The sequence below is a fragment of the Pithys albifrons genome, chromosome 4 (assembly GCF_047495875.1).
Source record: "Pithys albifrons albifrons isolate INPA30051 chromosome 4, PitAlb_v1, whole genome shotgun sequence".
NCBI classification, from domain to species: Eukaryota; Metazoa; Chordata; class Aves; order Passeriformes; family Thamnophilidae; genus Pithys; species Pithys albifrons.
Window position 1 is genome coordinate 55,663,655 of NC_092461.1, and position 14,262 is coordinate 55,677,916.

The following is a 14,262-nucleotide window of genomic DNA, read 5'->3' on the forward strand; positions in this document are numbered from 1 at the left end:
ACCACCGTATTTCCCTCCACATGATAACATTCCAAGTTAAAGACAAAGCTCACTGTGCACTTTTATGCACTAAACTAACATTTCCTTATTTTTTTCATTCTTAATATGTATCATAAATGAACAATAAACATAAAAACAGGGAAGGCTACCACAATATTTTGCCAGATGCCTTCAAATTGTTTAAAGAGCAAGGTCAACAGTGTAGCTGGGCAGCAGTTACTAGCAGACACACACTGCTATATTACAATGGATTTCAAAGGACTTTAGATCTCTGGAAAAACACAAAGCTCCCAAATCTACAGAATTATTGATTTAGCAATCTGCATTTTGGAAAATGGTACAACCTCAAAGAGAAGAAAGAAGAAACTAGACTACCACGGAGCTGTAAAATTAACATAATTATAAATCCTAATTTTTGCAAAGGGTGGTTGGTTTAACTTCTGCTATTTTAACAGGTTATCTTCCTAAAACAAATCAACAGTTGGCTGTAGTTCAGCTGAGCTGTCAAGAAAACTGAGGTGTATGGGCAGCAATTCAATATTGGTGGTGCTTAGCAGAGAAAGTAAGTGCATTAATTCTATTCATTTATAGGATTTCCCTTTTCCATCTTCTTCAAAGAACCTTTCAAGTGCTGCATTTCAGATTAGGTATCAATAACTGAATTACTCAAAGATACCAATCAGATTATTCTACCACTGAATTCTTGGATACTCCAGTATGTGTCAAACTACTGACTTCCCCAAATCAGAAACACTGCACATAAATTACTTCTGGTGCAATGCGCGGAGAACTCAGTCAACCATTCCCTGAAAGAATCTGTCAAGTTATTAGATCATGAATCCCCTGTACCTACAGTAAGAAAATTGTAACCATTTTGTTAGAAGTAGTTAAAATACTAATTAACCTCCCTTTTGCTAGCATTAATGCAAACCGCATTTTTTCCAATACATTTTCTTATTTAAAAAGCAAATTTTCTGCTTAACTATGGAATCTTGCGCAGAATCTTTATAATACTGAAGAAATCCCACTTAATTTTGGATTGTTTCTATATTCTGTAAGAATCAGAAAAACAAAGGGTTTTTTTGTCTCTCCTTTCACCTCTACCTTCCTAAACAGAGATCTCAGGTTTGTATATCTAATAGGAGAAAGGTTAAGATTGGTTTAGCTGGAATTCTACTGCCACTCTGGAGTGGAATTTAAAGTGTGGATTCACCATTTGCTTGTACTAAAAAAACCCAAAAATTCAAAAAGCAAATAAAGAAGACCTGTTTTAATTCTATCGAAGACATTTGAAATTAGAAGCTACATAGAAGAAAATCTCTAATGTACTAAAAGAAAGTTCTCCATTGTTTCATTAATCAATAGTTTCTACTGCTTGCTGTGCAGCTAAATTATGAGGGAAAAATACCCAGCCTTTTTATTAGAGACTCCAGAGAAGGAAAACATGAAAAATTACATGTCTTTTCTAAAAGTTTAGCTTTTGTTTGTCACCAAATCTGAAACAGATCTTCTAGCAAATTAGTTATTAGTTTGCTACAAAACATTGTATTTAATCACTTCTGCTTTTACTTAATTTGCATTAACTCATACTCTGCTGTTTGTTTCAAATGTATTATATCCCATTGTTACATTTAAATTGCTCTCAATAGCACAGACATCTCTAGAAGAGACAAGTAAAGACATCAACTGAAAGTCAGTTGTAATTACATGTATAGTTAGTAGTCTGGTTGCCAGCTTGCTATATAGATTAGTAATAATAATTCTACTTTATTCAAAATATCCTTCATGATAACTTACATTTTCTATTGTGTATTTCCAAAGCTTGTCTCAAGTCTACAGAGGCTCTTCCTAATAAAGCATCTGCTTTTAAAGTGTGATGGCTCCACACTCTAAATTCCAGCGTAGTCTGTGGAGTCACATTCCTGCATATAAAATACATTTTTTTAAAAAAATATATACAGATTTTAAAGTATTTGTTCTTTTTATTACTAGTATTTGAACTTAATTCACTTTGTCATTGTATTTCTTGATACTAATGAACTGAAATAAGTTTTTGTATTGCAAGGGGAAATTTTTAACTAAGAACTGCAAACACTATGATATTTATACTTAGGATCAAACAAAGTGCATTACTACAACAGCATAAGAAACTTGGGTAGTATCAGAAGAACCTATACTAAGCTCAAGCCTCAATAACATAATGCATATCTTTATTTATGAAAGGCATATTTTTCCATATTCCTCACTATTCCAGAGTTCTCGCTAGAATCTCACATTATTAAATGTGGAGAAAAAGGTAGAAAGTACATTTCTCACTAAAAAACACTAAATATTTTTAAGAAAGGAAAAAGGAACTGAACAGCTAATTGCAAGCAAGAAGAACCCTCTTAACAGGTGTCAACTTGTCATGAAAGTGTTGTTGAAACACCTTCTGCGAATCCACAAACATATATGAAACCATAAGGGATACTCACAGAAATCAGAGGGGAAAAAAATAAAATTATAAAGCTAAAGTAAAAATTGGAGGGAAGCAGAGAGGTAAAGGACCCAATTGCAGTAGTATTATGGTAACCTTTGGCATTGATCTCTCCCTTGCTCAAGAAGGAAAATGGGAAGCTATGCTAGGTCCTGGAGACTAGTTTCGTAGTGCAAGGGTGCAAGGGTGCTCTGGGCTGTGAAAAATGGGAATAGAAGTAATTTACTGCAAAGAGTCAAAGGCCACACATCTATCAGTATTGATTTAATATATACAGAAAGTTATATCAACAGTGATGAAAATAATAACAACTCCCACCCTTCCAACAACAAGACTAACTCTATAGTCATTTGAACCTGTTGGACAATGTGGATCATTTTTGCTGAAACCGATGAGTAAATATATTTTTGCATTTTGAATAGGCTGCCTTCTAATGGAAATCTTACTAAAGGACCAGTTCAACAAACAAAAGGAAAAAAAAACCAACACCAACACAGTGAAAATGTATTGCTGACCCACAGAATTAAGGAGAATTTGGTAAGTCAGAGTTCACTTATCCTCAGACTAGGCAACTGAAGCAACAATACCATTCCAATAGCCAGAGGAAGAGGTGGGCAGAATACCTTAAGCATATATATAAGGGTAAGATGCAAAGTAAGTAATACTGATAATGGAATGAGTCTGACTGGGTGTACTATGCATTATAAATTACCTGATTTCTATCAGATCACCAAATACTGCCAAATCAAAACTGCCTCCTCAAGAGACATTCTGGTCTCTGTGAGTACACTGGTAGCTCTGTACTTTTTCTAGTAATAACTCCTGGAAAGCCTTGTCAGGTCCAATACCATATTATTGTCTTTTGCAATACTGCAAAGGGCTAGTTAAACCTGAAATACTGAAAAATGTAGCACAGGAATACCCTACTTGCTTCAGCCTAAGTCTGGAGTAAGAAAGTGTTCCCAAGCAAACAGTTCTCCTAAGTTGGGTACATTGTACCACTCCTCCCTCTCCAGCACTGTTGGTTATAGGAACGAGTGCGGCTCCTACTACTAACAAAGATGGTTATGGCACACAGACACATCAGATGCTGTGAAACGTACTGGCCCAAATGCCTCTTGATAGTAGCTATGCTGTTTCCAGACCCAAGTCTGAACCACTACAATCTTGCTTGCATAATAAAGCTTTCTAGCCAACTGCGCAGTGAAAGACTGACTGTTCTTCATGGAATCATATTCAGGTGTATCTACAGCCCTAGCACAGTTAAACCAAATTCAACTATAAGAAGATTTAAAAGGTCAACTATTAGGAAAAGTTGCAAGGTCATCTTGCAGTAATTTTTTTCTGTGCATATCCCTTCATTGTGAAACTCAAAGGAAGAAATTACTGTCCTCATAACTACTACTTACCGAGCTGAGATTCTTTTCCTTTTAAAGTTGAGAATGACATCTTTATTATTACTAACATTTTCTAGCAAGTTGTGCTAACAGTGCTAACAAATATCAAGACTATACCACGTACAGCAACAGCATGCAAATAACACTCTGTACAAAAAATATTACCAAAGCATTGTAAGAATTGAGAAAAAAATAATTCAAGATAAATATCATCTTATGTCTGCATGTAGACATCAACAGCCAGAGCAAACTATGTAGGCAGCCAAGCTTAGTAAATATTTGCCTGCAATGTCTGTCTAATAAATATTATTAAACAACCAAAAAATCTACTTACACTGTCAGCTGCTCATCCCATTTGGGATTTGAAGAACTACTTGATTTTGCTGTTTTCTTAATTTCTCCATCTGCTGTTAACTCCGTGTAGAAAGTTGTTCCAAACCAATTCTTTTTCCGTTTCAGTTTGGCACTAGAAACTAATAAAATACATACATCGTATAACAGCACACTTGCTGAAAAACAGACAATGTACTGCCTACACACTGCATGAAATACATTGCATGGTACTGTTACTTCTCATCTCCTCTACTTCTGCTGAACAGAGAGAAGTCAACGCAAAAATGATAGCTTTTATTTTCAAAAGCTACTTTGTCAGGTAGTTGAAACCAAGTGTCACGTATTCTTTTCACCACACACTGGTAGGTTTGGTTGCAGAAACAGCACAATTACTTTAGGGATAAACACTGAAAACACTGTGGGTTATTTTGTCATTGTTCTTTCTATTCTTCCCTTACCTGAAAAATACCAAAGTACGATACACCTTATGGTGCATCTGACAGACTAAGAGATAGACTTTTTTTTTAAGTTGTATATTGTTATGAAAGTGTATGCAGTTCATGCCTATTTCAAAATGCCCCTGGTATAGCAAAGCCTCTATACAGAGCTTCATCTCCTTGCCTGTATTATCTGTGTGGTTGACCTGTGGTTTTACACATCAGTTTGTTAAAAATAAGAAAACAACTCTCAGATTTCCCTTATTTAAACAGCTTTGCAGATGAACTTAAAAGTTTCAGCTATATATTCAGCAATTAAGAAATAACTATTGACCAAAGAAACTACTTTTCACCTCTGACTCACTGGTAAATTGCTCTGTGCTTCTGAACATAAATCTGTTCTCTCATTTCCTTGCCCAGCTGAGGAAGTCACTATAAAAAACAACAGTAACTTAACTGCCAACATTTTAAATTCTATTTCAGGCAGATGTTGTCTTCACAAGACCACAACAATGGACCCACAGGTGTACCTACCTGCTGGCTATGCCTTTTCTCTAATTCCTCCCATACCTCAGTGTGATTCTTATTGTCTCCACTTGCAAACTAAAGCAAGGCTGAGTATTTTCAGCCACTCAGGAATAATTCTTTCCTGTTGCCTTTCTGTATGGTAATTGCTAATTCAATGATACGTGTGTGCTGGTTTCGGCTGGGGTAGAGTTAACTTTCTTCACAGTGGCTGGTATGGGGCTGTGTTTTGGATTGGTGCTGAACATAGGGTTGATAATATAGACATGTTTTTGTCATTGCTGAGCAGGGCTTGCACAGAGTCAAGGCCTTTTCTGCTTCTCGTACTGCCACACTGGCAGGGAAGTTGGGGGAGGTTGGGAGAAGACACAGATGGGATGGGTGATCCCAACTGACTAAAGGGATATTGGGCTTGGTTGATGGCTGGGGTTAAATCATGACAACACAGAAGTTTACTAAACTGTCTGAAAGGGAGACACGTATTTCCGGATTATCCCAAGATGTATACATTAGTTGCTTAAAAATTAACAGGATGCAACCATCCAAGATTCTAATGGCATTAGCCACAGACTTTTACTTAATTTCAAATAAAAGGTGCAAACTTAACTCTCTCACATTTGAAAATTCCAATTTCAGTAATGCATCATGGATCACAAAGGAGAACTGCAGCCTGGATAACAATGAAAGCTTAAATACAGAAAACTAAAAACATAATTCCATACATAAGTCATATTTTTCCATCTGAAAACACAATACATTTTTAAGCTTTGACAACCTCTACTTCTTCCACATTTTATTTCCAAAATTTGCTTTTTAAAGGCAAATACAGCATTTATTAAATTATTCATGATATTCAAGATTTCTAATTTGCTCCGTTGTCTCTGATTATGTTTTAAGTCAGTAAGTTTTTGAGTCCTCAAATACAGAAGGAGACATTTATACTTTTATGTTTAGGGCATCTTTTAAGAAAATTGTAAGTAATAATATTAGCAAGACTTCAAAAAGAACTAACTAAACAAGATATCTTGCCAAGCATATTTGAACAAATACTGTTGGCAAACCATGCCTTCAACACGGTGTTTCTGTCCAAACTCGAACAAGTTACCACTCCATATGAATTTTATCTGCAATATGAGTTTATGTTACTTGCTGCCTTTACAAAAGTGTTTCAAGTATAGTTCTTGAAATATAAGTCTAGATTCTATAGCAGCATAAACAAAACTGTGCCTAAACATGCAGTGTTCATCAGCAATACTAAAGTTCCATACTCCTCTGTCTCCCACTACTTTCTCTGTATTGTCACTGGCATTCCTTCGATCTTGCAGTAAAGATTGATTAGAAAACTAAACCTTCAGAAAACTAACTCCAAATATTGTACACACTTCTTCCCATTTGATCATTGAACCAGACCTCTTAAAGTCAAGAGAAGCCCCAGTGTCAGAAAAACACATGACTATTTACATAAGGATCAATTCTGCACAAGATATAAAATTATCATTTCTGTATACACAGATCTGAAGTTAGGGGTCATTTGTGTAAGTCAGTTTGTTACAATAATATATATATATGTATGTATATATTCAACCTACAGGTGGCTCCATCTTTGCCATTAGTTATAGCCAGTTTTGATGACTCATCACATAATTGAGTTACGTAATCCATACATAAAGTTAAATAGTTTTAAGGTTCCTCTCCCATCTAATTTCATAAAATATCAGTTTAGGGGGACTCTTCAACAATGTACTTTTCCTCAAATAATCTGGTCATCTTTGGATCATCCAGCACAATACATCTTTCTTGAGATGCAGCTTTTATTAAGACATAGTATCTTACTCATGTTTTTTCCAAATTTTGTTCAGCATAGCCTGGTGATGCATCCATTCTTACTTTAGTGTTCCCAGATTTCTTAAAACCTCTGGAAAAGTTCAAGCTAGTTATCAATGGTAAAATAATATTTATATACATACACACATATAGATTTGTGGTAGATGTATTTCTGTATAGTATCTTAACTATCTGCAGGTAATATTTTCACTTTTAACTTCTGTAACACTGCCACAATTAGTTAAATTTTTTTTTACCTAGATGTGCTTCGGTCATATTCAGACTACAAGGAAGTCTCAGTTTTGCTCTGCCATCCCACAGAAAGAGCAGCTAAACCTGACACCAATTGTCACATCACTGACCAGTTCTTATCCATGAGTAGCAAAGTGAATAATCTACTTGGTCTGTTCAACATCTGTTGAAAAAGTGTCCCCAGCACAATCAGAAATTTCCAGGATTGTATGTAGCCAATCAATTTTGTCTACAAAAATTGTGTTTACCTTCCAGCAGACACTGGGATGGCTAAATTCTGCCTCGAACTGTGAGAACCAGCACAGCAAAAGCAAAAAAGTAAACAGTCACAAGAGACAACACAGTAAATTCCAACAGAAGGAAAAACATTTTCACAGTGATGTGGTTTATACCCAGGAAAGCTGGTAATCTACAGCCTTTGAGATACTGAAAATTCAGTTGGACAATACACCATGAAAAACCTGATCCTTCCAAACTTGTCCCTTCACATCTAAATTATTCCACTTGTCTGTGTAATCCAGCCTGCTGCCCTAAGAATATTATAGAGCAATATTATTTTTAACCAACATTTACCTGATATGTAATGAAAGGCCTTAATCTTTTGAAGGCCTAGCAAATTTTGTCACCTTCTCCAGTTCTTTTCCACCTTCACTAAAACATTAGATCCATTTCCATTGAGGGGTTCACTACAAATACGCATCATTTTTGTAGAATTTCAATAATATGTGTTCCCTCTTCAGAATACATGTCATTATTATTTGTTCCCAAGCAAATTTCCTTGCAATTGTCCCTACCATTGTACTGAGTCTCTTTTTTTTTCACTTTGAAGAGATATTAAACCCTGTCATCCAACTCTCTGTATAATCTCTACCTTCAAATCATCTACACACATGTATTATATTCATATTTTAACTGTTAACATTCATATTATTAATTAAGGTATTAACTATACTAATTCATTTTTAAACCTATTTTTTTAGAATACACACATTGTCCTGTAAAAATCACCATGATACAATCACTACTTGCCTGTTACTTGCATCTGTAATCTTCCATTACGGTTGTTACTTGTATTATCAGATCTTGGTGAGGCTGTGGCCATGTCAGAGGTTTAGGCTTTAGCCTAAGGAAAACAAACAAAAAGAAAAAGAAAAACAAACAAACAACAACAAAAAAAAAAAAAGACAAAACAGAAAAAAGAAAAAAGCAAACAAATAGCTTATTAAAAGGTACTTATCTCTGTAAGTTAGCTATAGCTATTAAATAAAATGTTCAACTAGTGAACAAGTTACCAAATGTTTGTTAGGTATGGCAGAACACATTATTTCATAACAGCATTTAAAAAAGCAATCACTTTGGAAATTTGTCCCACATTACATCTCTAAGGATGCCAAGATACTTCAGTGACATTTACATAGTTTAGAACAACTGTGTAAGGCAAGAATAGAAATTCAGCTGTGATATATCAATATTCCTCTCTAAAATATATGCTTATGGTCTGATTTCAGATGAGCAAAACACGAACTACTTCAAATGAACAATGCCTGAAACATTTACATGCTTGAAAATCAAGCTGTCACTAGAACAATACACTCAAGCAGTAACACAGGTGATTCAGATGACAAACGTCTGCCTTCTATCCCTAGATTTGCCACTGTTATCCACCCACAAACCACTTCCCTCATCTATAGAGACAGTAAGCACTTCACAAGGACTACCACGCTAAAACACCGTGTCTCAGCTGGGGCACCTCTTGATGCACTCGAAGCACATGCAAACAGCATTGCTCCTGTACTCCTGAATTACTACACCTGACACACATCTAGAAGTAAAATATTCTGTTTCTACCAGACAACTATTTTTCAGGAGAAAAGAATATATACCTTTAAAATACACTTCCCAAGATCTGGATCAACTTCCACATACTTATTTTTTGGACATTGATTGATTTCAGTAACAATATGGGAACAGTTGTCATAAAACCTTTATGATCATGCACTTCTACAAGTGAAAATATTTTGAGTACATACCCCTAATACATGTGTATTTATTTATAAATTACACATATGTACAATTGTACTAATATATTCTGTATAACATACACCATAAAAAACCCAGAAATTAAAAAGGATGATATAAAGATGAAATAAACAGTATTTTTAAACAATTTTTAATGGTACAAAAGCCTTTTTGCTCTTGTTAAAAAAAATTGAGGGTTTTTTCGTGACAGCCATGTGATTGAACACACTTCAGCATTTTTTAAAATGTTGACTCAACACTTTATAATACAGGGATTTGAAGGTCTAGTTTTAAATTCAGTTTATTGGCTGTCATAGCTGGAAAAAACAATTTACAAAGATAAGTACATCCAAATGAAAGTGCATTGCTTGCTACACTTTCTAAATCACAACACTCAGTTTTCATGCCCATTCACTAATTATACAAGGATTTTTCTTGAAATTTGGCTAGTAAATTTCCATCTTCCCTGATAGCAATCATCTGTTTTTGCAAATCAAAAGGAAGTGTTGCATTTTTATATTTTAAACAAATTTTCAGATTCTGCAACTCTTAGTTGGCAGGACTTTTAAACAGGGGAGGAAATTCTGCTTTCAAATTTAAATGTACAAATATGGGGGCTTTCATAGATGACACACATTTTTTCTGGCAACAAAAATCACACAATGAGGCAAACATTTCCAAGCGTCCATTTTCAAACTGCTCTCTCCACAGAATGAACTTATTTCAAAAAGCAGCCACTTTCTTGCTTATTGTTAAAATGTCACCTTCACCTTCAAGGTAAGGTGTATTAAGGGCCTTTTATTTTTTTGAAAATATCTGTCCATCACTGTACTGTTGACAGCTACCCATTATCACCAAACAGGTCAATTTGTAACACTTGTCGTTTTGTAAAATATAACACATGATTAATCTTTTAGTTTTTCAACTCTTCTAAGCCCTTTGCCATAATAACCAAGTAAACCTCTGTATGGTTCAAAAGAGTTTGCTGGTCACTCTCCATGTCATTATGGATTATTGTAAATATTCTATTTAAAGGCCTTGTTTTCATACAATGAGCTACAAAGATGACATCCCGAAACACTGTATGTACTTATGGCTCCAACTTTCTTGTTACAGTGAATGAATTCTGCATTTGGTCCTCACCTTGCAAACCTTAACACAGAACCTTTTGTTTACTTCAGTCAAATCAGCCACTCTATCTGTGGTTACATATTTACAGCTTTTCCATTTAAAAAATGCTGTTACTAAAGAAGATACTGTTTAGAAATTACTAGTAAGGATATATTTTGTCTTTGCCTAGTGACTTAGCTCTTTTGGAATTTCATTATGGACGTAGAATTTAGCAACTACTGTTAAGCTGAGACACATTACAAACATCCATATTTCCATCCAACTGTCTGTACAGCAAGCTTCTCACACTGTGTAATTTTTTCTAATATTTGTTTCTTCAAAACCTTGGCAATGTTTTCCAGATATCTTCCAAGAGTATCCGCTGACAAAGGAATGTGTTTTAATTTGTCACTACATTGTTTTCCACATATTATTTCAGACATTTTTACTGCGGCAGGAAGAACAAGTGTTTCCCCATCACTATGTGGCTCATATGTTGTCTGCTACTCAGAAATCTCAAAAGACACTTCCAAAGATTCATCTTTAAATTTAGTGAAATCTTGCAAAGTCCTGGATTGAGTACTGCATGACTAGCATCGCTGGAAAAAAAAAGTAGAGGTTTATCTTCATGTTCTGGATGCTGAGCTTTTAAATGCCTTGCTAATTATGGCTGTTTCATACTATCATTAGCTGATATCTCAAGATTACAATATTCTCTTAGGGCAAGGTTCATCATTTACAATAGCAGATGTACATCCATATTTGAAATATCGTTCTTGATAAACCAAATTGCTTTTGCTGATTTCTGTCAGATCTAATTGCCAAATGTTTTATACTTCATAATGCATTTGACCAAGAGCTCATACCAGGAGTACAAGAAGCATCAGCTCTGTCATGTTCTTATTATTCACATTATTATCCACAATCCATGGTCTCTTTGCATGAATTTTTCTAAGCTGCTTGGCCATTTTGTTAGGGTTTTTTAGTAAAAACTAAATAATAAAATCCATAAATCCACCTAACTGGGCACAAGTAAACTGCATCCATTACAAAACACAGGATGTGAATGAACAAATGAAGGTGCTAAAGTGACTCCACCATACTATGGAATACCAAATCTGTCTTCAGGACACTTCACAAACCAAATGTGACACAGGACCATTTGACATACAGACCAAGCAAGGGTGACAGTGCAAATACGTATACTAAAAAAGGCTTAATTTCTTTCTTATTTTTCAGGTAAAATATAAGTCCTAGATTTTCTTCCCACATCTCACTGGATGGTCTTGGGCACTCAACTTTAGAGGCCACTGATATGGAAGAGATCATAAGAGCAACATATGCAATCAACTCTGAGAAAAGTAAACTCAAGTTCTTCACAACAAACCCAGATCTGCAATCTAGTTCTAAACACACATCTAAAAAATCTTTTTAGGCGTACTTTTGTAACTGACAAATTATGATTATTTTCACTGGCTTTTTATCCATTAACTGCTCAACCCGCATAGATCTAAAATGCTAGGGGGGTTTCTTTTGTTTTTATTTGGTTAGTTGGTTGGGTTTTGTGGGGCTTTTTTACTCTATTCCAAGCACGCAGAAAGCAAAATAAATACATAACTGAATAACTAACAAATAAATTGTGTCAAAGTCATCAGGTAGACAACAAACTACTCAGACTTCAGGTTTCAGGTGCTGATTTATCTGCAAGGCATACCACCTGCCTGAACCTGAGTTTCTGGCTCTGCTTGCTGCTAACTACATTTGGCAAACACGTTTGTCAATCTTCTGATAACAGGGAAGTGAGAATTCACTACACTTAGCTTTTGTATCTTTCCCCTTGAAGGAAAAAATGACCATGATGCCTGGAAGAAATTATTACAATATTAGAGAGATCCCCACAGCTGATGGGGATGAAACAAACTTAGGCTCGGGGGTTGGCTGAAGAGCTGTTTAACTACATGATTGCATTCCATGTCAACAGTGCCCTGATGTTCTCTTCTGCCCCTGTAAATTGAACATCCTTCTATAATAGAAGTTTATCTTATATTCTTACCAATATGGAACACTTTGGTGCAATTACACTGCACTGATTACAGTTTCCCATTTTCAGTACATTGTAAAAAAAATACTGACATGAACAGCAAAAATACTATTTAGAAAAACAAAACAAAATATATATTTGAACTTTTTTAAACAAATAAAGTTTTTCATAAACAAAACATGAAGAAAATTTTGTATCATAGTTTATATTAAAAGGGCTTTACTAAACAGAGCAAATTAGTTGAGCTGACTGATTCTGTTTTCATCATGTACCAAAGATTCCAAAGCTGCAGCCCACTCACCCTTGCTTCACTGATTAAGAATCAAGAACTGTTTCCTTTCCTCTAAGTTCTAAACATTACATTTTCTCCAAGTCAAAACAAGAAAACTCAACTGTTTTTCTAGAAACTTCTTTGTCAAGGATATATCAAAAAATTATTTAAGGGTTTAGTCATTGGTTATTTTCACTAGTAACTATCCAAACTCTTATACTGACATTTTTAAATTAAGTTAATCTAAATTATTGCCTAACCAGCTCAGATGCAAGTTGGTTCTCCTGCTCATATGACAACATTTGTCATTTTCCTTCAAGATTAAAGTTAATATTGAAAAGAAAACCAAACCAAACCAAAGTCTTCACTGCCTCATGCATACTGGGGTCACACTCACTTTCAGTCACACACACTTTTAGTCCGGGCAAACAATGCCTTCAGGAAGAAGAGTCCACTAAGTCAGATGGCACAGGATGAACAATCTTACCTAGAGTTTTGGACACCTGTTACTTCCTAAAGCCTGGCCTGAATGTATGACAAATGCTGCTGCACAGACAAAGAAGAGAAGCATAACGCAAAATCTAGCCACTCAAACAGGAAGATTACTGATGCAGACATTGGAGGGTGAGGTAAGACATGGGACAACTCTATTTATCACATGGACTGCAGTTGTGTTAAAAACAGTATTAGCGACATTGCGCAAGGTACTAGTACTGAGTGTCATAATCATGAAAAGGACAGGACATGAAAAGTTCTGCTGGGAGAACAGAGACAATGAAAGAGCAGGCTAAAATGTTTCCACAAATCTCAGTTTTTTGAGGAGCAAGGCTGCTGCAGAGACAGCAAGTATATATTGTATGAAACTAAGCAAGGACAATAAAGAAGTCACGTAAGCAGAAGGACTCACAGATTTGCACAAGGATGGGACTACCATCACTCTCCTACCTTATTAGAAGTAAAACCTCTTATAAGCTGAGAAACATTTTTAAAATCTCTACTACAGAGTCTTTAAACACTGAAAATCTGAAAGCTTCAAGGACTATCAACCTCTCATCTTTATGAGCCAGAAGCAACCATATCTGCATGGCCAAAGGTTAAAAAAAATTCACCCAAACAAGTTGTCTGATCTTGGTGAAGGAAGGGATGGCAATTACACCAATTTAAGTGAAAATATTCATAAGGAGGACTGAGAAGTTTTCACAACTGGGGTAATATCAAAAGCAAAATACCTGTACTTTTTTGATCTAATGTGCAAGAAAGTCTACATGAGAAAGAAAAACAGATGGTGAAGAAATACTGAAAAATAAGGATTTAACTAAATAATTTTTCAAGTTTTATTTCAAATAATGCAAGCCCTAACCACTAATGGAAAAGAGACACTATTTACTGTTTTCTTGCATCATGGACAAACTTTTTTTTTCCTCAGCCCCAAATCCCTTTATCTTGTTACTCATAATAAATGTCCCGGTTGGGTCCTGAACATGTTGATTAAGGGTTAAAACGTTTGAGTTTATCTCTACATAACCTTAAAAAGAGGATTACATACAGTAATGTAAGAGTCACCATTCTTGTAGTTA

At 35.1% G+C, this 14,262-nt stretch overlaps 1 protein-coding gene across 3 annotated transcripts in view; it reads right to left on the reverse strand.

Moving 5' to 3' along the window:
• Positions 1–14,262, reverse strand: part of WWP1 (WW domain containing E3 ubiquitin protein ligase 1) — a 59,248-nt gene that overhangs the window by 31,133 nt on the left and 13,853 nt on the right. For 2 of the 3 annotated variants that reach the window (XM_071554226.1, XM_071554225.1), the window contains exons 2-4: positions 8,274–8,367; positions 4,208–4,346; positions 1,798–1,922 (exon numbers count right to left, since the gene is read on the reverse strand). In XM_071554226.1, the coding sequence (XP_071410327.1) occupies positions 1,798–1,922; positions 4,208–4,346; positions 8,274–8,346 (337 nt within the window). In that variant the 5' untranslated portion in view covers positions 8,347–8,367. Of the gene's footprint in view, positions 1–1,797; positions 1,923–4,207; positions 4,347–8,273; positions 8,368–14,262 lie in introns of those variants that run through there. The other variant, XM_071554227.1, reaches the window with a different exon arrangement.